Source organism: Takifugu flavidus, chromosome 14 (assembly GCF_003711565.1).
Source record: "Takifugu flavidus isolate HTHZ2018 chromosome 14, ASM371156v2, whole genome shotgun sequence".
NCBI lineage: Eukaryota > Metazoa > Chordata > Actinopteri > Tetraodontiformes > Tetraodontidae > Takifugu > Takifugu flavidus.
In genome coordinates, this window is record NC_079533.1 from 4,064,462 (window position 1) to 4,092,069 (window position 27,608).

The window sequence follows — 27,608 nt, forward strand, 5'->3', positions numbered from 1 at the left end:
TTAGTGTAGTTTCCTTTATTCCTTTGTCCAATGAACAAACACACATACCCTTTCATGTGTTCAGGTGCTCACAAGCTCCTGTGAATTTTATTTCAGAATAAATTAAAGCACAGCTGTTGGTTTCTTTTTTAAAGGGACAGAAAATGGCCACTGGTGATCTTACCTTTTCACTGATGGTACATATTCAAATGTTTATGCTTTATCATCTGGCAGAACGATATGGCTTTCAATAAAAATGTAAACATTTATTCTCTCTGAAAAAAGAAGTAGTTTCAGAAGAATGAGAGAAATTCATAAAGTTAAAAATGTCTTTTATATAGAGTAGAGAGAGAAAGTTTTTAAAACCAATGCTCAAGAAATGTTCAGATTGAAAAAGGGCACAGAGTCAATTCTCATCTGCAATGTTTCTGTACTGGAATGTTGGAGTTCAAAACAGTGGCATTTGTCAGAGAAAACAGAGAAAACTTTGAGGAATCTATGGCACAGTATTTTTTCTTCTTCGTGTTAAAAAAACTGGGTAAATTAGCTGAGAGTGACAAATGACTCTGAGCAACAGATGTCTGGTTTTTGGCAGTCCATGACCTGTTGTTTTATGAGTACTTCACAGGCAGAGTTTTCACTTTGTTTTAAGAATTATTTCACTGGGAATTTCAAATTAATACAAGAATCAATGAACAAACAATAAACATGAGGGTAGCAGAGCTGATCACCAGAGTGCTGGAACAGAGATCACGTATATGGTAATTATGTGTCCCATGGTGTCATCTACTGGTTAAATATGACAGTGCACTCTGACTACTAGTTTAAACCTCATTCGTAAAAAGTTCCTAAAGAGTAAGAAAAGCACAAAATCCACATGTCGTACGATTTTTAATCTACTGCATTGCTTTTGCCTTCGATTTCAGGGGGGTTCTGTTATCAGTTAATTATTTTCTCAATTTCCTAATTTCTTAAAAGATGATTGCATTCTACTATTCAAACTTTCAAATAAGGCACAAATAAGCTTGACAGAGTGTCAAAATGAGATTTAAAAATGACTGTTCTTAAACACAGGTACATTGAAAACAAAGAATAATTCAATGAAAAAAAATTATTTTAAGAGCATAACAGCCAATTTCAGGTGTCCATGTGGCTTTGAATGACACTTGCTGCTCACATCTAATTATTCTGAAAGATGCAGACATTTAAGTGCAAGAATAACACTGTCTTCATATGGTGCTGAGGTGACAGCTCAGTGTCCTTCCACTGCTGTCTTGGTATCAAAAGTGGCTCCAGTGCTTAATCTGAAAAGAAAGAATACAGAGGATGAATAATTGTATAAAACTACTGCAGATAAAGGAACTTTATTCAGTTCTCTAAAGACCGACCGACCAACCCATCCCAATCATCCAAATCATCTGAATCATCCGAATCATCTGAATGAGCCACAGCACTAATTTCAGGTGGGGAACGCACGCAGCACAACAGCTAATTTGGGGGAAGGTTTGCTAATTTAGTGCAACCTAGAATGTTCTAATTAACAGTATCTATTTGGTTTTACACTGAATAATAAAGTAGACATTAATATCTCTGAGAGACACACGATCTTTGTGAATCAGTACTAAAAATGTATGAAAGAAACAATCTTGAGACAATGTTGCATCAGCTTTCAACCACGTCAGAGCGAGGTACAATCTAGATTGTATGAAGCAGCTATTAGATGAGACACTTACCCAATGGGACTGTTCTATTCTTACACAATTCTACTTCCCCAGCTTCAAGTTCAATGTTGTTTCATACTTGACCAGCAAAGCTGTAGTTTACACTTAAAATGAACCTCTTGCTCATTTAAACATTTTGAACATGCTGCAATTTTTAATGAACATTCACTCGCGTGTACTTTGTAAACATAACAGTAAATATATTAATGACAGCCTGGTGATGTTTCATGCTAAAAACTATAATAAAATGTCATTGTCTCTTTAAAGGGACTTGATCACAAGGAGATTTTACTTAGAATGAGTTGATAATAAAAATCCAGATTTCTGCATCCATACTGAGGCCATAAAGATCGCATGTTTCCATCCTCAAAGTATAGTTACACAGGAACCAGCGCAATGCACTCTATAAATATTGGAGGCTTCTTGTGCTTGTGTGCAATATATTCAGTAAGACCAAGGCAGGGACAGGGAGTGTTCTACTATAACACACATAAAAAAGCATCTCTGTTTAGAACAGCTCTGGGGCCACGTCTGCTTTCACTCAACCTAATCATATTGAGTCAATAATATTCTAAATTATTTAAGAGGGCAATGGTCAGTGTGGGAGAGCAAGACAGAGAGGGGAGCAGCAGGGTAAAATACACAGACAGAAATACTGCAGGAGACAGGTAATTCACCAAAAAAGTTGCCAAATCCCAGGAGCTCATGTGTTTTGAACTAAATAATCTCCACTCGAAATACATTTCTTCCTGTTCTGATAACTTATTTTGAAGCCTTTTTGAAGAATACATTTTTCTTTGATGTGATGATAGAATATAACCACAGTTAAAGAGGGGACCTAGAGTAGGAAGAACCGGGGAAAATGAAACATGCTGGAAATGGTACCTGACTCCCTGCAGGGCCTCGAGGTCTGCAGAAAGTGTTGCATTGCGCTCTTGCTCCTCCTGCAGCTGTCTCCTGAGAGCACGCAGCTCCTGCTGGGCTTCCACCTTAATGTCATTGGCTACCACCACTGCTGTCTGGAGGTCTGCTTGAAACCGACGCCACTCCTCTTTCTCATCCTAAAGACATAAACATTGAGGGATGTTGTACTGCCTGCCCGCAGGCACTTTTCATAAATAAGTTCTAAATAAGTTTATGTTATATACTTACCTGTATGATTTATGCAATATTTCGTGATTATATGCGAAAATGTTTATAGATGAGTGCAATGTACTGTACAAACATCTGACTTGTTCTGAAAGCATATGTAATGTGCTTCACAGTTTTCACCGCTTCCAGTAAAGGAGATTTCTGCAAAATACATCTCCCTGGTTCTTTACTGGCGGTTTAGCTGCGTGTTTCCTACAACACTACAGTGAAAAGGCGGCATTTGACATTTCATTGTGGTCAAAATGGCATCAGTGAAGGGTTCAGCTGCGAGTCAAACACCCTCTACAGCATCTTCTACAAGGAGTGCTGCTCGTACTCATGCTGTAGCCGAGGCAGCGAAGGTAAGAGAATCTTATGCAACTAAGGAAGCTGAGCTAATAGTGGAAAAGACAAAGATTGATGCTGCTCTACAAGCATTAACGTTACAAAGGGAAGCTCAAGCTTCTCCTCTCCTCTCCTCTCCTACCTATTCTATCCTCTACCTGTCCTCCCCCTTCTCCTCTCTCTTTACCCAGCCGGCCATCAGCAGGAGGGTCCCCCTACATGAGCCTGGTCCTGCTCAAGGTTTCTTCCTGTTAAAGGGGAGTTTTTCCTTGCCATTGTTGCTTGTTGGGGGTTAGGCCCTGGAATTCTGGAAAGCGCCTTGAAACAATTTTGATTGTATAAGACGCTATATAAATAAAGATTGATTTGATTTGATTTGAAGCAGCTGAAGCAGAGGCTGAAGTATTAGAAGAAGCAGAGGCAATAGAAGAGGAGAAAAGGAGTTCTGTGTCAGAGAGAGTAAAAAGAAAGAGAACTAAAGACTATGTGCAATCCCGGAGCGACCTCAATCCCTTTTTACCCCTGTCCAGTGCCACACCCAATGCTCCACACCCAGCTGAGCCATTCGCACAACACATGGCACGCAGAGACCTAATAACTTCGGGTCTCTACCAATATGGCGATAGGCCAGAAAACTTCAGAGCTTGGTACTCCTCATTTAATGGTGCTGTAGCTGAGGTCAATCTCACACCAACTCAGGAGCTAGACCTTATGACAAAATGGCTGGGAAAGGACTCGAGTAGCCAAGTGAAGCGCATACGCTCTGTCCACGTCAATAACCCTGCATTAGCTTTAGCGAGAGCATGGGAAAGACTACAAGAGTGCTATGCGGTGCCTGAAATGATTGAAAAGTCACTTTTTCAGAGATTGGACAGCTTCCCTAAACTACTACCTAAAGACAATATGAAACTACGCGAATTAGGGGATTTGCTGCAGGAGATCCAAGGGGCTAAAGAAGATGGATATTTGGCAGGTCTGTCTTACTTGGACACTTTAAGGGGAATAGGTCCAATAGTGGACAAACTCCCATATGCGCTCCAAGAGAAGTGGGTGTCTCATGAATCCAATTACAAAGAGGAGAATAACGGATATTTCCCACCTTTCAGTTACTTTTGCAAGTTTGTATGCAAAGAGGCAAAGAAACGTAATGATCCTAGTTTTGCTCTTCAAAACAGTCAAACACAATTCAAAACCAACTTAAAACACGTAAGCGCAGGCAAACCAGTGGCTGTGCACAAAACAAACATTTCATCTCCAGATAAGGACATAAACAAAAACTGCCCATTACACAACAAGCCACACCCGCTCGCAAAGTACGAAAATGTTTAGAGATGAGTGCAATGTACTGTACAAACATCTGACTTGTTCTAAAAGTATATGTAATGTGCTTCACAGTTTTCACCGCTTCCGGTAAAAGAAATTGCTGCAAAATACATCTCCCTGGTTCTTTACTGGCGGTTTAGCTGCGTGTTTCCTATAACACTACAGATGTTGTTTTTTGTGAGCCCTTTGGATATGGAATCCCAAATATCAGGATTAAAAAGCCATAAGTGAAGTCTCATAAAAAGATAAAATAGATAGAAGCTAGCTGATGTTACTTTAATTAAACACGAACACTGCATTTTTATTAAGGATCTGCAACCTCTGAATCAAGCAATCAACAAGCAGTTAGATGGCTGCCAAAAATACACCATCAGGTCATACAATATTCTGCGGACAGGAAAACTGAGCACCAGAAAACCAGCTAAAGTGTTGAGTCTTACCTTTAACTTTCTTGTCAATACTTTAAGTTGTCGTTCTGCTTCAGATTTCTGGTCTTCTAACTTCTTTGCTAGATCTAAAATGACAAATGTTTACAGGATTTTAGAGCTGCAGATCAAATATTATGTAGAATTAAGCTGAAAAGCAGAAAGTCGCAACAATTTCAAAGTTAAACATCAACAATGATAACAGCTGCTTTTTAGCCAGTCCAAATGTGGGTAAAAGCATTTCTCTCAAGAGAAGAGTAAACTAACATACTCTCCATGTCCAGGGCAGCCTGGTTTGTGTGGCAGTTGACAGCCCTCTGCTGCTCCACCTGGTCCTCCAGTTCAAAGATGTTTTCCTTCAGGTCCTTCACCTGATTCTCAGCCAGGATTCTCTCTTCCTCTACTGATGATATCTGGTTATGGAGCACCTGCTCCCTTTCCTCAGCCTGCTCCTGAACCTGCTGACATTTGGCCTCCACCTGTGTTATGGATGCAATGCAATACAATGCAAAAAAAACCAAACTGTCAAAATGACCTTATCAGCTTGTTGCCATCAACCAAATGAGGGACGGTTTCTTTCACCAGGCTGTTAGGGCACTCAACTCCCTCCCTGCTCTGCCTCCTTCTGATGCTTCCCAATCACAAACTCTGGATATTGACTACATTTTTTAATCAGTTTTAACAATCTCAGTTTTAATAAGCCCACCAATGAGGTTTTACCGCTTAGTTTGTTCAACACAGACATCTCAGCCACCACATTTCAATCTACTGTATTTAGATATTTTACAGTTTTACTGTTTGTGCATAATATATATTATTGTACTTTTGTTTTATTCAATATTTGTACAATGTCACAAAAATCCAACTCTCTATGTCTGTGTTAATATTACAGAATTGACAAATGATTATGCTGATTTGAATAAAATAAATGGTACTATCGGACTTGAAGTCAAAGGTAATTCAGACTCTGTTGTGAAATCACAGAACTGAAATTATTTGAGAACTTTCACATCAATTGAGAAAATTAATCTATGTGCCATAATCAAACATTTAGTCAAAAATTCAGCAAATCCTGTTTTGAGCTGTAAAACTGTGCCTCCTACCATGGATAGAGCAGCTCTTGTGTGCTCAGTTTCAGCCTGAGCATGTAACAGCTTCTCCCTCAGCGTCGTGAGCTCGGCCTCCATTCGGTCTCTCTCAGCATGGGCTGCTTTCAACATGCTCAGAACCTCAGCAGTGTCACTGGCATTCTGTATGGTCTTCATCTCACCTATCTTTTGCCTCTCAATATCCACCTGCACCTTCAGTCTGCTGTTCTCCAGCCTCAGACTCTCAGCTGTCGCCCTCTGTTCCTCTGCAACCAGTGTTGCCTGACCTACACTTTCCAGTTCTTGGTCCAGTTGTGCCTGCAGCCTGTCCATTTCCTCTCTAAGGCAACAAACCTGGCCCTGAGCTATCTGGTGCTCTTCCTCCAGAGACCGCAAACTACCTGTCAGTTGCTGTTGAATATCTACCAGCTTCTCCCGTTCAAAATGTGAGCTTTCCATAAGATTTGCGTATCTCTGTTCCAACTCGGCCAGCCGAGGTCCTTGACTACAAATCTCCTCCTCCCTCTGTGCCTGAACTTGGACTTGTTCTTGAAGTCGTCTGGCCAGGGACTCATTCTTCTGTGCTAGCACTTCTACACACTCTTGCTGCTGTTGAACTGAGGTCTGCAGGAGGCGTTTCTCTTCTGCCAGACGCTCATTCTCTGCCGTTAGCTCCTGGACCATTTTCTGCTGGTCTGCTAGTTCCTGCAGAGTTGCTTGTAGTTCCTCAGCAGTACTGTGTTGGTTCTCTTCCATCTTGTGAATCTGTTCTGCCAGGCTCTGCACTGACAGATTCTGCCCCATTGAACTCATTACTGCCCCTATTGATCCAGTTTCCCCACTGGCACCGCTATGCAATGACTCTGAACATGACGGTATCTTCTCAAACTCTGAGGAGTCAGGTGATGGTGAGTCCTTTGTCATATCTGAGCTCGATGAAACAGAGGTTCTGAGACTGCTGTATGGCAGGCCATTTACAAAAGGTTTAGAGGGGGTGCTTGCAATATAGGCCTCTAAGGAAAGGAGCTTTCCATTTAGTATCTGGTTATCTTCTCTGAGTACTGCTAATTCGTTCTGAAACGTCCCATTCTTTTCCCTCAACTCTCCAACCAGCAGAAGGGCCTCGTCCACCTGTCTCTGCTCTTCATCTGTGACACATTTTGATGGGGCTGAAGAAGACGGGGTGGATGGTTTAACCATGAAGTGCTGCAGTTCAGCCCTTAGATTGCTAATCTCCAAGTCTTTAGCTTTGGCTTCGGCCAGAAGCTCTTTAATCTGACACTCCAGAAGACCCCGTTCCAGGCCTTCTGTATCTTGAGACTTTGTCGGACCACGTGTCTGCTTTGCCAGGGCAGAAAGGCTGGAAGTGCTGGCACTAGAAACAATCTTCTTGGTACTAGAGGTCCGAAGTTGGTCCCTCAGAGAGGTGCGGCCTTTAGTTAAAGCAGAAGGTATTTCTCTTGGAGCTGGGATACCAGACCTCTTGGCTGCTTGCGCACCTGCAAGTCCAAGCACAACAATGCTCTTTTTTAATGATAGCATAGGTTAGTCATAGGGGGAAAAGACTCTGTATAGGATGTTTCCGGCTGATAGCATTATTCAGAAAGTATGTGGTTTCCAGCCAGGTTGTGTGTCAGGACATATATATGAGGATTAATGATTTTGGTGGACACAGCGCCAAAGAAATTCAACTACCGAGTAGATAATCTTCTTTGGGAAGGAGATATAGTTTGTACTTGATGGTACAGATAGTTTGGTTGGGGTAACAGCAGTTTATCAGTCAGGAGATTTTGACATTGTGAAATATACCAATCTAACCACACTCCATAAGCTTCAGATGAGATTGGACAGCCTGTTTCACATATAATCATATACAGTAATCATAGCATATTCATATAGCATATATAAATATATACATACACATATACAAACACTGGAATGAGAAAAACATCAGTAAACGTTATTCATGATTTGTGTACCAGGATGATCTCCGCTGCTAGCTGCTTTGAATTTCTAGACTGTGGGTTGCACTTACAAAATTGCCACATTATCATCTTCTGCAGTACAATTCAACTAGACCAAGTTCACCACCAGGGGAATTTAAAGCAGAACTTTAAGTTAAATAACTTTTATATGCAAACAAAGCATCTTGGTGAAAATAAATAATACCACTGTAGCTGTGTGACAGCACATAAAAGGCTAAAATGGCTTAAATAAAAGGATAAAATGTTGAAATTTAAATATATATGAAAATTATCAACAGTCCTTCAATCTATATTTCTTGATAGTGAGAATAGAGGCCTAATGAAATCAGGGAACAGGGAAGCTGGGTCAATAATATGTAAACATACTATAATGACATGAGACATGGTATAATGAGAGCAACTAAATTAGCATGCCACATTCAGATCCATGTATTATTCAGCAGTTTCACAGAGTTGGTGTAAATTTGAACAACAACAGCATCTGCTTGGCATGGTCTGCCTGTTACCGTCGTGTTCATTCAGCACAGAGTTACAGAGATTAACTGTGGCATTTCAATACCACAGTGTGGGTCACTCCGGCCCTCTCTGAAACATCATCCGTATTTACAGAAGATCAGTGTGAGCTGGGTGCCCCCTGAAAACATTGCCTTTTTTCCAGATGGTCAACAAACAGTGATGGAGACACAAGGGGGATGCTTGTTTTAAAGGAGGAGAAATGTCTTGTTGCATGTTAAGCATTTAGGCACAAAGGCACCTTAAGCAAGTGCACAAAGACAGCCCTGTGTCTCATACATTCATAACTGTTTAATGAATGGAAAAACTAAACAGGCAGCCTGTGCATTCCTCTCATCAAAAGCACACACAGACTCACAAATGGCATATTTAGGTTATAAATCCTGTATCCCAATGGGTTCTATAAGCAGTCAGCCATTGACAGCCACTTTAGATGATCACCATATCCAATTCTCTGTCCTTCTACTTCCCAGTCATCAAAACTGGCCGGAGTTCTAGATTACAAAGGTGTAGCACATTCCTTGAGCATGGTGTGATTCTGTTATCTGGCACCACATTTAAAGGAAGACGTGGAGGCATCAGAACAATCTACAAAGTGGAGACATCAGCATTTAATTTGTATTTAAATAATTTGGGCACTGCAGCGTGTTGTGAACAATTCTCCGGGGAGCATCTTAAACTATTAAGATGCGTCCTTAGATGCAGCGTTTAGATTAACATAAAAATGTGCAGTAAAGTAGTTAAAATCCCTCAAAGCAATATGCTATTCAATAGCACTGCACAAGACACCTAGAGCACCATTTAAAGCAAATTCCTGTGGACTTCAGAAAATCATGACTGACAGAATGAGCACAGCACTCATCAATTATGAACTGACACATATTAAAATTAAATTAATGCTGTGGCTCAATGACTGAAAAATATGCATCACCAGAGAGGGGGAATCCATAAGAATAAGAAGCCAGTGGTAGGACACCCGTTGATTCACGTTCATATTTTGCTTTTTTCCTGTTTCATTTGAATAAAAGCTGGATGGAGCACTTAAACATCTCGTCTTTAGCTCGCCCAATACGTTAACGATTACATCACCTCAACTGTTCATTGTGGACAGAGACATGATGCTCAGCTTGATAACATATCAAGTATTATTATTGACATCTAGATGAAATACAATTGAAAAAAACATTTCTAGTGTAAAAATAGCAACAATTTAAATTGCTGTTACTATGATCAACACAGAAGCTACATGAACTAAATGCATCATGCATTTTATTCACTTCCCACATTTCATCTGACCTCAAAGGGAAACAACTGAGCTGTTAGGAGTTCCCGAGTGTTTCCCTCTCCCCCTCCCCTTCTGTTTCTTGCCTGTGTTTCCCTTGTCTGTTTACTTCCAGGCTGGGCAGGGTTCTTCCAGGTTCTCGCCTGTCGAGCGATCTACACACCTGGAACTCATCTCCAGCTAATCACCCAGACCCGCCTCCTGCTTTAAAAGCCTGGTCCACATTCCAATCATCGCCAATTTGTTGTTTAACCCCCTGTGATACAGCCTGGCTCCTGCAACTCTGAATGCAAGTTTGTTTCATTATTCCTGTTTCCAGTTCTGAACTGATTGTCAGTCTCTCCTGCAGATTGCCTTTCAGACGCTTGTTCGCACTGCCCAGCCTGCTCCAGTTTGACAGTGTTTTTCTGCTTCCAGCACCACTTGGTTTTGCCCTGAACCAACTTTTAGTAGATCTTAATTCCAACCTCACCCATTCGTGTGTGTCTGCATTTGGGGGTCTTGATTTGTGTCTGCAGTGCCTAACATGAGCTCAATTTATCAAAAGAGTAAAAAGACGACAACACACACATAGAGGACAATTGGTGACCTTTAAAATTTAAGAAGAGACAACAGAAAATGGAATTTATATTTTAATCTATATTTACAAATGATATTGCGTTAAAGTGAAGGAGAAAGAGAAATCTTACAAAAACAGATAATCTCTTAAATTAGTCATTGTTACACCATTCTTCTTAGATTTCATTTGTCTTGCGCATTAATATGAATGAAGGTCAAAGTATAACTTCTGCAACCTTTGGTGCAAAGTCAAGGTTATAATTTGACCTACATTCCATAGTTTTATCTGACTTAATGCAAAAACCTTGAAGTGATAACATTTTAGATCTGAGATGGCTTTGCACAGGGGCCATATAGAAATGTCTTTTTTTTTTTTTTTTTTTTTTAAATCGATGAGTAGTTTCATGAAGGACCCTGACTGCCATGCTCTGTGCTCAGAAATTGATTCCCTACCCAGTGATTTACAGGTTTCCAAAGTTATTCAGGTATTCCCTAAAGTCTGCACTGTGATTACACTCATGCACTTCACTGGCCTTATTATAATAATGATACAGTAAGCTTTTACTCCACAGAAGGAACTGTGAGGATGGAAGAGGTCCAGCACAGCTGGGTAATTATGGCCAGCCAGACTGCCTGTCAGGAAGTTAAGAACGGCACTGTGAGGAGAGAGCTCAGAGACTTCAATAAGAAGCATGGGGAGAGGGGTCAAAGGTGAGGCATCAGTAGAAATACATAACAGAGCCAGCACCTGAAATGACATACCACCTCCATCGCTACCAGAAACAAGCTCTGTACCAAACTCTTTTCTGCAGGAAATCTGTAGCGCAGTTTTTCAGTCAGGTGGAAGTGGAGATGAGAGACAACATGCTCTGCATTTGGCCTTCCTGCTATCCTGTTGATGTGGCATAAAATGGGCCAACAGGCACCCCTCAGTCAGGTTCGCAACATTCCTTTCCTCTTACAGGATGCAAAGAGACTCCTGGCCTGCCACAGTGACTGAGTGGAGATTAGCTTGGACAGTACACTGCTTCATAACAATATGGTGCTAGAAAGCATGAAAGTACCACTTACAAGTCTGACAATGTCAGGTGAGGACTAAGATTTACTGTACTGTGAACACACCAGGTGCCACATGCTCCCCATGAGTCTTTCTATGATATACCTGAGCTTGAATCTAAACTCTATTTAATTCCAACTCTGATTTCCAGGTAATGATTTTCAGTGAGACAAAAAGCATATTTACACACTAAACACTCCTGTGCAAACACAAAGCATTCTGCTATAGCCCACCTATTTATTGTATTAAATAACTGCCATGGAAATTATGACTGGTGGAACTTCCTCACACTGTCCCAGCTGTCAATAGTTGGACAAATTTACTTACTCGTGCTGCATCCCTGTTTCATGCCAATTAGGTCCGTTGGATTATCACAATAATCTAATCCTTCTTCATTCTTGACATCACTGCTCTGAAACAGTGGTTTGCTGGTTGTAGTAGTCACACAGTTTGTACCAGAAATCCTTAAATAACATGTTATTGTCTATGTCTATTTTAATGAGCATCCATCACTGATGAAAACATGATGGCCATAAACAGTCCAACTAGTGAGGACACAGGGATGCTTGTTGTAGATGTCAGTGTATTTCAGTTGTCCTAATGAAGTCTGTATCACTGTGTCAGGCACCTTATTTCTTAAACCTGACACTTCCTATACGATGCTATTAATCTGATCTCAGCTGTTTCCACATTTCTTCACCTAATATCAATACTAAAATTCTTCCATTTAGAAGCCGAAAGGCTGATTGCTTTAAAATCAGGGTGAAATTTAATGTACAGTTCCTAGATAGCATTGGATTTTGAGGAATCCTCCAAAAACAATACAGCAGAGTTCATTTCATAATGGAATTCCATGCAGGAGGTTGGAGTTTAAAGATTTTTCATGGGTGTGACTACAGTGTGACTGTACAGCCTTTCAGTGGCTGGGTGAGCATTTTAATCTGACTCATTTTCAAAACTGGATGCCTCCATTTATCATCTGTGTGTCAATCTCATGATTATTTAAAGGTGCTTTTCAACAGTCATACTTAACACAGAAAAACTGATAAGATTAAATGGAATAACCTAATATGGTACTTTGTTTTGTCTCTCATGTAGACTGTATGCTATTGAACGTGCGTGCCTGAGCAACTAAACTGGCAGCTTATCTTTTCAAGCGTGCAGCAGCCTTCTGCCATCCACTGCCTTCCATTCTTAGCCTTCTGTGCTCTATCTTCAAGCAGCGCAGGGAAATAAGGCAGCCTATGCCCATGACTAATAAAATACTCATCTGTAGTAGGTGTGTGTTGCCCCAGAAAGCTACCTTGTTCTTCTCTATTCAGTATCAGTATTTTGTGTATGAAGGAAACAAGCACACATAATCACATTAGGATATGATGCTCTGATGAAGTGTTCAAACGTACAAAATGCATAAACAGTGTGTAAACTGAAGTACACATATACAGCATCAAGAGGCAAATATTGGTATACTTTAAGTATATTGGTATACTGTATCAATATACAATAATGCAAATACAATGAAATTGCTCTGTAGCATTGTGTGAAAAATCATGTTTGAGTTTGACTGAATGTGAAATTGATGCCAAGTGCAGATCACAGGCATTTTACAGTGGATATCAGAGGAAACTAAACATGCAAGCACAATGACATCCCTCCTCAAGGTGAACCTAAAAACCATTAAGAGCACTAAACCACAGATGTTTAACCAGCTCCAAAGTTGTCCAGACAACATTTTTGACTGCAGGGTATGTGAATCAGTACTCATCAGTCAACAGTAATTTGTCAGGACTAGAGGGATACACTCTGATATGTAATGACAGATTAGCAGTCTCTATTGTCCTTGAAAAAAACGAACATCTCCATCTCAAAATAAACATTAAGAGCTAAACGTCATGCTGATGAAACAATACAAGAGCAGCAGACCTGAACCTGTTTCTTGTTGTCTCCCTGTCTGGTTTCCCATGTTGCTCCAATCTGTGACTTCCACTATCCACACTAGCAGGCGAATCCAGCAGGAGAAATCGATGCGTATCCACTCAGCTTGTACACGAAGCACCACCAAATCACATAAAGAGATAACCACCAAAGAAAAAAGCAAATGCTCCCTGTGTTGTCTCCTCTCCTTCCGACGTCTGAACGGAGTGCGTGTTCATACGTGAGGCAGACTGTTAAAGCTAATATGAGTGTCTGTGTAAGAAATTCGCCCGTCCTCCAGAACAGTGGCACTATGTCACACTGGCTGATGATCGGGCCACAGGGAGAGTTGTGTGCACTTTATTATTACTGTGATGACTGCAACCAACTTCAAGGAGGCGTGGCTTCCCACAGCCACGCACACACATTAACACAGCTCCCTCTCAACCCTGTCAGACAGCTTATTCACACTACTATCTAAGGTGAAGCTCTTTTAACTAGCCCAGAAAACTACCCATCAACACATACCACATTGTTATTTCTCAGCTCTCTTATTTTTTATTTAGGCTCAGTGAGGGGAAACAAGAGGAGAGGGGAAGAGAGGCACATTTTCCTCATCTCAGAGGCTGACAGTGAGTTCTCATTTCTTCCTGCTAAACAAAGCATTGGATCTTCCACACAGTCAGCTGGTTATAAAATCACAAGAAAATGATCCTCCCTCACAAATGTGGAACGGAGGGGCTGAAGAACAGTGTGCTACCCTGAGCTTACTACACTGGTGTCATTTAAAATAAGAGAGCTGAGAAATAACAATGTGGTATGTGTTGATGGGTTTGTAGTAGATTTGGAGGGGTTGTGTAGGGCTAGAATATTCATAGACACATGAAATATTTATGACAGCAAGGGCAAAACAAAAAAGCTACGTTAGAAAAGTGTCTATTCTCTTATATGACCTAAAAGCTCTCATGTACTGTATACCATATCATGATACAAAGCATATTTTTTCCACCACAGCCCCTTCATGAATACTGACTTTAAGTAAATAAGATATTTGTTCATTGGTCAATAATGAGAATATTTTGGTTGTTTTAATATACTTGAAAGTACAACTTTAGCTGTTACAACTAATAATAATAGCTATCAGCCATCCATTAAATCAACACATTCTAATGCTGTAGATGGCGCTATATCCAACATTAGATGAAGAAAAGGTACCTGCTGCAAATTGCGGAGAAAGGGGAAAAGATGAATGTCACTGATAAAAAAATTAGGCAATAACAAAAAAACATGCAAAAAGAGGATTATGTATCTGCCATTGAAGATAAGTATAACAAATGCTAAGTTTCTCTACATGATGATTTACTGGTTAATCTGAGTCTGTATTACTGTGTGCTTTAACATGAATCGTTCCCAACGGCAGACATTAAAATTCAACTCCCTTGCATCATCCATCTTTTCAACACTTGACACAGATAAGCACACACATTTTCAGGAGGTTGAATATTTGCTGTCTGAGTATGAAGCAAATGCCAGCAGCTTGATTTATACTGCTTAAAGTCCATGGTTACAAAACCGATAAACAGATCATGACAGCACAAGACAGTAGCCATATTTTGCTCAGTGATGTGATGGATTAATTGCAAAAAGGTCTGGATATAAAGGACAGCACTGCAGATCATGCATGTATGTCATATTACTATGACTATTTAACATATCACTGACAAAGTCCCAGCCTGCGTCCAAGCCATTTCATGTCTAATGAATCCTACCTGAACTATTTCCTCCCTGTCTTATTTAAAATTCTGCTCTCTACTCTTCTTGGAAGAGCATATCTTGGTAAACAAACATGTCTTTAATGCAGCTAAGAATGTTGTTCTCTCCATCAACCATTGGATGTTACAAAGATCCTTTTCCTCCGCATACAAAAGTACTTTATAATAGTGTACTCAGTACATGGAGCTTATGTATATTTGTGTGCAGTGTGAGGAAAGATTTTGGTATTCCGTCTGCCTTTACATGCATGCATGTTTTTCTTCTGCTAATGTCAGTGTGAGTCTGTCATGGCTGAGTGAATGTGCAGACTAAAGCACCCCAGAGGACTGTAGCGCATGTGATTAATTTATCTGACAGATAGGAGCTTGAAGACTATATCTTGCTCTGCTCCCGCCCAGCAAACACTGACATAAGACAGAGCGTATCCTGTTGGGACCACATGTCAGGAGTCTGGAGTCTGACTGCACAGTAAAGCTTTGCCTTCCACATCCTGTATCGCTGACTTTCTAAGCGCACATTAGCCTCCCTGCTCTGTTAGGCCTTCACTAAATGTTGCTCAAGGTCATCCGACAGATGCACCACCTGTCCACTTTCCATTCTCATGGTACAGAGCTGGTGCTATGAGAAAAGTGATGTGAACTCTAAACTGCTTCGGAGATACTCATTATCCATCTGGTGTGGGAGCAAAGCTCGGGCACAGCCATCATCAGTCTATGGCAGAGCTCTCACACGGGGCATTTTGGAGGTTAATCACATGACTGGTTGAGGGGTATTTGTGGAATGGCAGGGAAAAAATATTTACCAACATTTTCACATTATTCAATTAATAAGGGCCAGTCATGTACGGAATATTTTACATATTTTTTGTTATAGATTTAGTAAGAGTAAAGGCATGTGGCACATAAGGAAGGAAGAGATGTCATCTATACTACAATGGGTTTGCACAGGTTTTTATCTTCATTCCAAATATGTAGAGACATTTTATGTAAAGTGATATTGAAAATAAACAAATAGTATCATGTTCAAAAGGAAAGAGCTCAGGAGACCTGTGCTGCTGCTCCTCATCTCTGTGCAAAGATGAACGTTTTTGCAGTCACTGTGAGGGTAACACACACGAACATTTGACATTAGAGAAGGAATGCAAGACTACTGAATATAAGTGTGGTGTTCTCTACAGCCATCAGTGACTACAGTGCTACATGGTGCAATGCATGAATGCTGGAAGACTGGAATTTCCTTTTCTTCGAGGGAATCAATCATGGATTTAGATTCAGTTATTTATCAGCACTTCTCACAAAAAACACACAAAATCAAACTGACACGAAGACAGTGCCTGTCAATATAATGTCCAGTTGAATGTTTTCCCATTAACTGTCCCCAGCAGCCTCGTTATTACCAGCACTAGACGCACTTCTCTCCTTCTGTCTCTGTTCCACAGGGACTCTGTGAAAGCTATACTTAATTATTGATTATTGTTTTAAATTAATCAACAGGATGGGGGTGAATTTTATCCCACTGTCTGACAACATGGCAGAATTGTTTAAGTACCAACTGGAACAGCAGAAAGACTCCATTAGCAGAAATAACAGTTATGACTCATTACTCCATCATGCTGTGAGGGAAGGTGAGGGAAGGGTCAGACTGTGAGTCACCACAGCCTTTTCAGCCAATGCGGATGCATGCGTGTCTCCATTTAGAGAATAAAAGTCATCAGTATGAAAATACGTACAGATTAGATATGTATAGCACACAATTTATCACACTATTTCACAAAGCAAGGGTATTTAATATCTGGTACCTAAAAAGAAGGTTTTGCTTCAGAGTCTTCTCTCACTATCAAGTAATTCCAAAAACCACCAATCACCACCTCAATCTAAAATCAAAACAGGGAAGTAGTCTGTAGTCTGCATATTCCTGCAGAGGAGCAGGATAGACGATGGTTGCCACTCCCAGGTGTCAGGTGTCACATTTGATTTTCCACTGGGTGATTATTTTTCTTTTTGAGGCCCATGTCACATATTCATTCATTGTCATATGTCTTAATGTGCAGTGGTGCGCATTTGCAGCCTATGCACATAATACACACTGTCTGGTGGGAACTTCTCAAGGACTTCACTGTTGTTTTGTTTAATTTTATTTTATTTTTTTATTTTATTTTTTTATTTTAGCAAAAAAAAAATCATCAGCATGCACTAGGCATTAGCTAGTTCTGAAAAGGTACTGAAAAGATGTTTTAACTTAAATCCGTTTTTGTATAATGAAAGTAAATCTTGCGATTTGCTCTCACATGTAAAATGTCAAGGCTGAGCCGTTATATCAGAGGACACTGTTGTTTTACGTGCAGGAATGACAGCCTGGACTCAACTTCATAAAAGTCTGTTAATGTTTACAAAGCAAATACAAAAGAATAGTTTGCCAGAATTTACTACTCTGATCCATCTGGATAAAGTCACTGGAAAAAAGATTGGCTATTTCTCCTTTACAGTAAATATAATGATGAGCTGCTCAATTTTTAGGTTTAGAATTTCTCTCAGAACTCTGTTTAAGAATCTAGTAAAAACAGATATTTTGGCATAAAAACACATAAACAATTTAAACTACAAATTAAATCATTTTAAAATAATTTTTTTCACTTGTCATGCAAAGTATAGTGTGTTGAAGAAATGCCCCAGGAGGAAAAATATCCATTATTTCTAATTTAAGGGGTCTTCAGATAGCCTTTACAATGATCTAATGTTGCCCTCTTGTGGTCAGAAATAGTTAATCACATCGTTGTGTGTTTTAAATCTCCAAGTAGACACAAAATACAGCTGAGGTAACAGATAATTTGGTAAAATTATAGTTAATTTTCACAATCTTCACCCTCTAATATGTACTAAATGAGGTTATATGAAAGAGATAATCTTTTACCAGAGGTGCTGCGAGGGCGGGCCTCAGCAAGATCTGAGATAGCTCCAGTAGTCACGGTTTTCTTCATACGGAAGCCAGAGGCAGCAGCTCCTGCTGCTGGTTTTGTCAGGGCATCATCACTGTTGGCTCTTTTCAGCTGAAAATAAATGCATGTTAATGACAACAGTACAAAAACATTCATTTATCATTAGTAGTATGTATCCTTCAGTACTCGCATTTATAATAAACCACATCCTACCCTGTTGAGGCGATGGTCAGAGGACCGCATGTTGTAGGATCTGGAAGTTTTCATGGTTGTCGCGGTGGTGGAAGAAGATGACGGGGTCAAGCTTGGCTTGGACCGGTCCTGAAATCCCGGCTTGGGCAGCCCTGCTTTGGCGGCGCCCGTTTTCATCATGGCTTCGCGTCAGAAAACTAGAAAAGAAACAACTGCAGCTCTAGATGATCATAGTTAATTTCAAGATAAATCATGAAGTCACATTTAAATATTCTTTTAAAAGAGGCCACACCATTAACAAGCTTTAATGGGGTCTGTACAGTCTGAAAAGCTTCTTCATTAATGAAATGAATTCACTAATGGGCAAGAATCTCTGCCTTATATTACACACAAGAGAAGAAAGGTGAGACTGGAAAGAGCAGTAAAAAAAGACAACAGTTTGCAGAATAGAACACAGAAATGACAATACATATAGTTTTTATCATCCTGGCATGTCACGGTTATCAGCCAACAGTAACCAACAGCTGCCACATCAGTGCAACAGCATACATGTGGGATGCTTTACATCATGGGTGCAGAGCTGGCTCACCTAACAGAATATGCCAAAAACAATATGCTATGAGCACGAGGATAGGAACAGGCCCCTCCCTCAGTAAGTGGAGAGTTTGTGTATGCACTATTTGAAAAAGTCAAAGATCCTTTTCATAACATAAAGCATAAAAGTAGAACAGGAATCCATGTATAAATGAAATGCTTTGGGTCACAGTGTCTGTCAATCAGTGGTGAGACAGAACCTCCGACCTCGTTTATTCGTGTGGGGTTTGTGATTTGATATGCCAGAGCAGTACGATCAGGAAGGAATCGTGTTTTCATTTCCACTGAGAACTATTTTTAAATCTAATGTTGAATGTGTTCAGGCAACAAATAACCAGCCTTTTTTAATTGTATATGTATTAGATAATTATCAGATACTTCATGTGTACTTTCATGTGTCTGTTGACCTGACAGTGTTACTTTTACTCAACAATATTTTTATTCGTTCATCTGTGTTGCTGTGAACACATTGAATACACTTTTATAATTACCCAGATCAGAACACGTGTCTCCCTTCTGATACATCTTATGATGCGGGGATGCTCAGGGCCAGGTCTTGTGATTAACTCCTGTTTGGACCGGCAGAACCAACGTCTTACAAATGCTTCATTTTCCTCACATTCTTTAGCTCCTCTATTTTGATGCCTGTGATGGTTGCAAGAGGAAGAAAATTGTACCTGCTGTCTTTGAGCTGTTGCTCTGGGCTCAGTTTTGAAAATGCAACCTCTGTATTCTTCCACTTCAATTTAATCCTCAGCAGGGAAAACTGTGGCCGACTTACATTAGAATGGCCCAGTTAGGAACCTTAACATTGTAGGAAGAAAACCAAAGGTCTATTTTTGATTTGATCTTGAAATCTTCATTTTCAGTTGGTAAAGCTAACATAGCATTAATGACAGAAATTTACCAAGGTCTTCTGCAATGACTAAACATAGATGGTAGAGTAGCTATCACATAGGTCTGGCAGATCATATATAACATGGTGACATCAGGACATAGAATTGTGGGTAAAAAAGCTAAATGTGGAGTTTTCTTTGAAAAATACCCATTTAGAAAAACCAAATTTTGAGTTACTACAGTAGTATAAGTAGTAGGCTGCGTGTACTTTAATTACACCGCTGGACAGGAAGATGAATGTCTGAACAAGGGAGGAGAATGTCGAGTTCTCTGGGGTTATTTCTGATAGTTACCGTATGTTGGACTGAGCTGCTGAAAGACGACAGAGCAAAAGCAAAAGGAAATCAGTTGTTATTGTTCTTAATGTGGGCTCATATATTAACAATTCTCTATAAGTCTAACATCATCTGAAGAGGAGAAAAAAAAATACCACCACAAGAGACAGCAACATATTAGATGCTCAACTGAAGAAATGAGCAGACTCAATTTTTCATCTAAACTCTAAAATCTTGAAAACAATAATCTTCAATTTTATTGGCTCAGTCTGTTGGGAAATGGGCAGAGAAGTGGAGGGTTATGGGTTCAAGCCTCAGTGTAGACAAAATATGGAAGGTGGTCTGGTAGCAGGGGATGCTGCCAGAACACCTTCAAAGCACTGCTGAGGTACCCTCAAGCAAGGTACCAAACTCACAATTGCTCATATAGGGCCCAGCGATGAACTGGCAACGAATCCAAGGGTGCACCTGCCTTCACCCTTTACATGCTCTCCCCATGACCCCGAAAGGGATAAAGTGGTTAAGAAGATGAGGGAGAACTCATGTGAACTCTTTTATTACAAGAGTTCACATGTTCAGTCAATGTGTTAGAGTTCATGGTTGCAGATCACCTCACATTCAACCAAGTGGCTGATGATCCTGTGATATTATCCACTAAGAGGATTTTTCCTGTCATTTCCAGTCTCATTCTATCAGTTTTACAGTCAAGGTAGAAATATTGGCATAATTGTCTCTTTGAAAGACTTGAATCCTAATTTTTTACTAATGATCCGAGATGTTTTTAAGCAAAGATCAGTTTAAGGCATCAGTCTCCTGGTTTAACATCTGCTTTCTGATGACAAATCCATATCAAATACAGAATAAATGATTGATGGACTTATTTTTCCTTGATTAAATGAATATAATCACTTCAGTTTATGTTACGACCAAACCAGCAGCGTAAAAACAGCAATTGTAAATAACAGGTTTCACCTAGAGTATATTCGTGGAAAAGGATGTGGAAGTCTAAATAACACTGTCATCACATCTTTTAGCCCAGTAATGCAAATTATGACACATTATGAGTGTGCATTCAAGATTTGAGTAAGGAAATACAAATACATAGATGACACAAATAAATCTGGTTTTCCAGTGTTTAAATGGATTTCTACTTACTTAATCAAAACTTGTGTTTTAACGTATCACTTTTGGGAAGTTCTGGGCACTCGGTTGCACAGAGCTCTCGAGAGGTAAAAAACTTCTGACCACATTTCCTCTTTAGAACTGTGTTGGCTGACAGAATTGTGAGAAATCTAGCAAAAGCACAAGCAGTTCTCAGCCACTTTAGTCTCAATGACTGAACTTTTCCCTTTTTCCACCCAACATCTTGAACCTAAAAATAAACTCTACCCTGCCCATAAAGCAAAACATCATGAGACATGGTGAATAAGTGAAGTTAGGGAGTGATGTAGACTTTTGTGATAGATTGATAAACAGACTAAAAGAAGAGATGTGAACAAATGAACTATCTACCTAACTACCTCATTAACTAACTCACATTGCAACCGGATGCTGTCCCGCAGGCTGTCCTCTGAATAAACCCCCAAACACAACTGACTGTACTGATGAGAGCAGCCAGGAGGAGGAAGTTCTGTAGGCTGTCAACCACAGTGCAGCTCGTGCTGTTGCCCATCTCACTCTCATACAAAAGGGGAATACAGAAGAATTCTCTACAGTTTTTCACACTTTGTCCTTAGTGAGAAAAACACACACAAGTGATTAAGTGAGAAAAGTGAGGGTGAAGATGTTTATAATATACTTTGTCCTAAGACAAGGACCAGTAGTTTGAGTTGACTTTTGGCCTACACATAAATGCATGTTTACTTTCTTCTTTATTAAAAAAACTGCAGTCATAAAATGCAAAAACTGCATATGTGTTGCTTCAGTAAGATCTTTTAGGACACAACATGTAAAACAGATAGATTAATGACACTATTGGAAGGCTGGGCTGGCCCTAGCTTGTTGCTGAAACACTGACAAAGCAATACTGTGTCAAAACCTTTCTGAAGTGAGGGTGGATCATCTGCACAAGGACATTTAATTTATGATCGACAATAACAGTCTAATTTTAATCCTCCAACATGTGGCATGCCAAGACTGTGTAGCATGTGGGTAGATGGCTACTGAGATCTAGTGTGCAATGGGCCAGGATTCAGTTAGTGGTAAGTTGTGAACTTAGTAAGTTGGTCTCAACATATTCCTCCACACAAAAAATACATGAAAACTCTTCATAGAGCTTTTTTGTATGGACAGTATAAATGTAGACTTGCATATCTACGCTTGTGCTTCCATGATTTTTTATGGGTGTGAATCCATTTAATTATTAGGGTATGGTACAGCTACACATAGGATTTGGGATATTTCAACCAAGAACCATTGTCAGATAAGTAGGAATAATATAAATATTAATAATTAATAATGTATTGCTAGGAGTTTACACCACAGAGAAATGGCTTTGTCAGATTCTGTATTTATACCTTAGTCATACAGGGGAAAACACTTTTCTGTGAAACAAGAGTACATTTGTCCTTCATTTGCACCTTCTGCACAATAGCATAGTGGAATTAACAGGATGGTACCCACTAAGGCCATAAACTGGACATATTCGACCCATAGCTTGAGAGAAGTCATTAATAATGACAACCCACTGATGTAGCAAAACAGTTGCGATGAGGGGTGGTATTTTTGTATCTGGATGAACAATAGAAAGCTGAGCCTGCAAACACCAACTGCGGTTAATATTTTTTCCTTTACCTACATCCATCCACTTGTAAATGCTGAGTCAGACCCAGCACATGTGAGCAGAACTTTTACTGCTTTGACTGAGATCCTGTCCACTTCGTTACTTCAGGTGTGCATTACAACTTTAAGAGAATGAGGTGCATTAGGAGCAAGTTCTAAATCTGCCAGTTGTGCGTGAGCATAAATGCAGCATCTGTACAGCAGCTGTATCTACAGGAAGCACTTTGTGTAAAGTTACTATCTTAGCTAAAGTGAAACAGGAAGTGCATGAGATCAGTCTTTTACACATGCTGTGAGACAGTCACTGCTCCCCCTCTGGGTTCCTGTTTAGTCTGAAGAGATGTGAAACTTAAAATGCAACAGGCTGAAGAACCACTAAAATGATGAAGCAAATGTCTGACATATTCTGCTGTTGGTAGCATTTTGTGAGATAGAGCAAACCAATTAAGTCATGCACATTCCATCATGCCTCCATCTCTGAAAATATTAATTAGAATCCTCTTCTAAAAAAGCTGAGCTAAGATTGAATAATTATTTATTTAGAGGGGAGGCTGAAGAAATACTGAGGAACTAAGCCTAAAGTCTATGGTAGTTTTCTATGTCAACTGGACTGGGTTTCTTCTCTTGAAGACGTTTCGCCTCCAGTCCAGTTGACATAGAAAACTACCGTGACCTGGATGATTGAGAATCTACACAGACATCTAAGCCTAAATTCCAATTTTAAAAAGAAAACAAATGGCTGGAGATCTAATCAATACAGGTAAAAAATATTATTTTCTCATCAGAATAGAATACACTATTGAGATCAGCATTAAGATAAACAGAAGTTGAAAAGAATGCAGTGCAGGCCTGATGATACATTTTCAATTTAATCTATTAAAATTATGCTTCACAACTAATAACATGCAATATAGTACCGGTAGTATATATTACTGCTTTGTAAAATATCAACACTAAGACATAATTTATAGTTAACATCTTCATTTACTTATTATTAGAAGACAAATACAATTGCTTCAGGGGGGATTAAACACAAATCCCAACACAAGAAGCTATAGATATGTTGGAATGTGACCCTTACAGCAGCCACGGAAATGTCTCTCCTTCCCTTTCTCATCTTTAGTCAGCACAGAAAAGCACAGCACTGAGAGCTGCTCTGTTCATGCATATTTCATCTGCTTCATCCACTCATTTAATCTTTTTCAGAGCTATGCTCCCTTAAGGGGACAAACTTCCTGCCCTGATGTGTCAAAGTTCTTGTGCAAAAAACAGGCCTACATTAGAGAAAAATCACTCTCTTTCCTGTCTGGCTACATGTACATGGAGCAGGCATGTTCCACAGGAATACAGCCATGATACTAGCAGGGAATAACTAGACATTCACAATAAAGTAGTTATATTCCACAGTGGAAAACCAGAGTATTATATCCAGTGTGTAGGCTGTCGAGTCAATTCACTGTGGCTCTGCTTTTTGAGAATAAATGGACTACTGTAGTTGCCTGGGAGTTGTTGTGCACTGTAGCCTGTCTGAAAGAAGACAATATCCTGGACCTATTTTAGACTATGTTACCAGCGCAAATTCAATAGATCACCCTTGTAAACCCGTTTGTCCTTTTCACCAAGAATGAATCATATATTGTGTATGTTTTATCAATGTCTTATATCAAGCTGGTAAGACAGCTCAGACATGACCCAGATGACTCATTTCCAGAAACACTTTGCATTCCTCCGGGCCAGCCAGTTAGAATTTGATGCTTGTTAAATATGCGCAGTTTCCTGGACACTGCAGAACTAAAAACAACTTGGGTAAAAAGATGCCTACAGTTACCTTTCTTTGCAGATGCATACACCTCAAAGACTAAAGTTTGCTGGCTCAGTGCTTTTCTCCCAGAATTTAATTACATGCACAAAAGAGAAACTGGGGGGGGGGTTCAGGTGGGTAAATCTGAGGTGTGGAGCCACTAAGTGGCTAAGTTCATCATTGTTAAAACCCAACATTTAAATAAGTACTAGCATCCCAATGACACAGTGCTGAACATGACTGTACTTTTCTCTGAATGCTAGACCACTGACTGTTGTTATCAGTAAGTCTGGTCTTATCTCTTCAATTAGAGCCTCCCCCACTAGCATGAACATGCCACTCAATTTTTACACACACTAGATCTTTGCTTTTGTAGAGCGATAATGACTGTCATCGCTCCTCCACTGTTCGTGAGAGGCCTGTCTGAGGAAGAGTAATCTGTCTTAGTATATTAGACTTACTTTTACTCATAAAAGGGTAGAAGGTCACAGATAGAAAGGGATAAAGTCATTTGCAAAAGCAGAAATAAGTCATTTTTTTCATTTACACACACAAAAAGAACAAAAACAATGGTAATACAAAACAAAGATATTGACATTTGTGGCAACACCCTAATCTAACATGTGATCAGCTTTAATTGGGTTTCACCACTGTGGTCATCAGGAAGGTGCCATAATAGTTGTGAGGTCAGATCAACATGTCCCATCAGAGGCATGTTGCTCGGCCTATCACTCTGCACTCTTTTGAAAACTGTACTTCTCTCCTCTTTTAGAAACACCGCGCTGCCTTTTCACTGTTTTAAAGTTATTTTTAGCTTTCTTTTGAGCAGCAAATTCAGGTTCTGTGTATCTACTATAAAATGTTTAAGTCAATCACAGGAGTAGCTGCCTCTCTCTTGGACAACTGGACAAGGTCGCATCGATCTGCCCACAACACCACAATAAAACCCTTCTGTGTTAATTTAATTTTTTCTAATAAGAAGCACTTAACATGGTGATAGATTGATTACTTCTGCGTAAGAAAGGATCTGAATACCATTTGGGTTGACATGTATTCAGTCTTTCCCAATTAGGTAAGTGGTACGGGGGTAGCAATGCTGTTGCTTAAGTGGTTTAGAGAGTGCTCCACACATGACCTTTTGACTATAAATAGCAGGCCAGTGACTGCCACTGAAAAACCAGGGTAGCTTCAGTCCTCTATTCTCGAAAATAGGAGATAAAGAATGAGGCCAGGGCCCCAAGAGATGTTTCTTCCTCCATCAATGACAAACACAATGTCAAAGGCTAGAAAAACTGAGACAGCCAAGTTTAAGGCTGTTTTCCCAAAGAATTCCAACGTGAATTGTATTCACACAGTAAAACTATCCAGCCTGGTAGCAATGAACACAGTCAATTATGAGCATAAGATGCAGTTCCAACCCTTCATATATGGGCTTGCATGAGGAAAAACAAAGATTGTAATTACCAACTAACAACATTCGTATTGACCTATACATAACTAACAGCAGGGTTGCTTGTGTTTAAAGCCTCTTTTCTCCTACTATAATCATAAGGGAACATAGAAGAAAGTTAAAGTTATAATTTGTTCCCTATTGGGTTTCTTACTAAAAGATCCAGAAAAGTACTATGAAAACCTTCAATTACAAGTTTACTGTTTACTTTTCTTTTAGTCATTATTATGATGTGAGATTATGTTGCAACAGAAGTTGTGGTCAAAAACTCTGACTGCAGATGCTTTGGTGGTGTATTTTACAAGAAAGTTAATGATGCTTAGCTGTAGAATAACTGCACACAGGAGCTTAGTCAGGTGTCTTTGCATAAGCAAAACATTAAAGACCTCATTAAAAACACAAGAAAATCTTTCAAGAATACTTAACACAGCAAGACCATATTTGACTGTTTTACACAGCACCTAATGAGAAACGTTTAAAAAAAAGTCCTGTAGAGTAATTTATCTTGTTATTGAGAGCCACAGGTTAAAATCTGACAAGATATCTATGCAGAAGTGCTATTTCCATTAGCCTATTTGACAGAGGATGCAGTGTAATAAACCAAAGATGCTGGTGGTCAAAACAAAATCAACTGTTGCTTCTTTTCTCTGTTACCCACTAAAATATTAGTTAAATTAAAAGCACATATTTGCATTTGGAGACTTGGAAGACTGATTAAGTACATGCGTAATCCTGAAGGGATTTTTCAAATATAGCATAGAGTAGATGTTAGAAGTCCATAACATTTTCAGGCATTGGTTTTGGCTTGCAGTAAAAAAAAAAAAAGACTGACGTTAAAGAGGTTAATGGAATTTAGCTTAAAATTCTAATGCTAATGTCTCGTACAAGGAAGAAAATAGAATTATTTTTTACAAATTATACTATGCCAAATATAAATATTACATTTAAAGTTGAAAGTCTGGACCGTTTGTGGTGCAATATTAATCCTATGAATTGCACCATTTAGGAGAAGTATCTGAAAAGATGCCATTTAAAAGCCACTCAGCCACTTTGACTGCTTTAACAAAAGCACAGTGACCAGCCGAAGAAAACATGTCTGCTGGGCTATTCAGTTAAAGTCGTGACCAGGAAAGAATTGTCTGTTAGGAAAGAAACAGAGACGCCTGATGACGTCTGAGGTCGTGTGAGCAGACAATTTAGCACGCTGTCATTAAAGCATGTTTAGCGACTCCACCAACCTGTCCAACCGGGAGCGACAAGCTATGAAACACTGTGTTACCAGCCTAGTCAAACAAACGGGTTAACATGGACTATGACACTGGAGACTGCTAATAACGCCGAGTCAAAGCCACTAGCTTATCCTCACCTTGTCTGTTCTGCGGTGCTGCTGCTGCCGTCTGAATCCTGAGCAGGGTGCTGCTGCCGCTGCTTGTCACTGGCGGCTCGTTCCACCGGGGCAACGCCCCGCCCACATACGCACGAGGCGGGCTGCGGATGAAGGGGGCGGAATAAAAAGAAACAAAAAACAGCTGCAGTCATGTCAACTCAGACAGTCGCGCGCGCGCACGCTCACATAAGGAAAACATAGA

The 27,608-nt window shown here is 39.8% G+C and overlaps 1 protein-coding gene and 1 long non-coding RNA gene across 5 annotated transcripts; one reads left to right on the forward strand and one right to left on the reverse strand.

The window, feature by feature from the left end:
* On the reverse strand, positions 1-27,507 carry specc1 (sperm antigen with calponin homology and coiled-coil domains 1). Of its 4 annotated transcripts, none has more exons than XM_057053633.1 (8): positions 27,386-27,507; positions 18,243-18,418; positions 18,005-18,140; positions 6,028-7,511; positions 5,196-5,403; positions 4,940-5,013; positions 2,586-2,761; positions 1-1,283 (listed from the first exon to the last, which is right to left on the reverse strand). In XM_057053633.1, the coding sequence occupies exons 2-8, from the start codon at positions 18,399-18,401 to the stop codon at positions 1,232-1,234; spliced, it is 2,289 nt and encodes a 762-aa protein (XP_056909613.1). In that variant the 5' UTR covers positions 18,402-18,418; positions 27,386-27,507; the 3' UTR covers positions 1-1,231. The 4 variants fall into 4 exon arrangements, with proteins under 4 accessions (XP_056909613.1, XP_056909612.1, XP_056909614.1 ...); XM_057053632.1 differs by lacking the exon at positions 27,386-27,507 and adding an exon at positions 19,307-19,398; XM_057053634.1 differs by lacking the exons at positions 18,005-18,140; positions 18,243-18,418; positions 27,386-27,507 and adding an exon at positions 13,331-16,190.
* On the forward strand, positions 10,721-12,699 carry LOC130537132 (uncharacterized). The gene is made up of 4 exons (XR_008953558.1): positions 10,721-10,835; positions 10,923-11,061; positions 11,163-11,287; positions 12,506-12,699. It is a non-coding gene; the product is annotated as an uncharacterized LOC130537132 (long non-coding RNA).
* Positions 27,508-27,608: the final 101 nt, after the last annotated feature.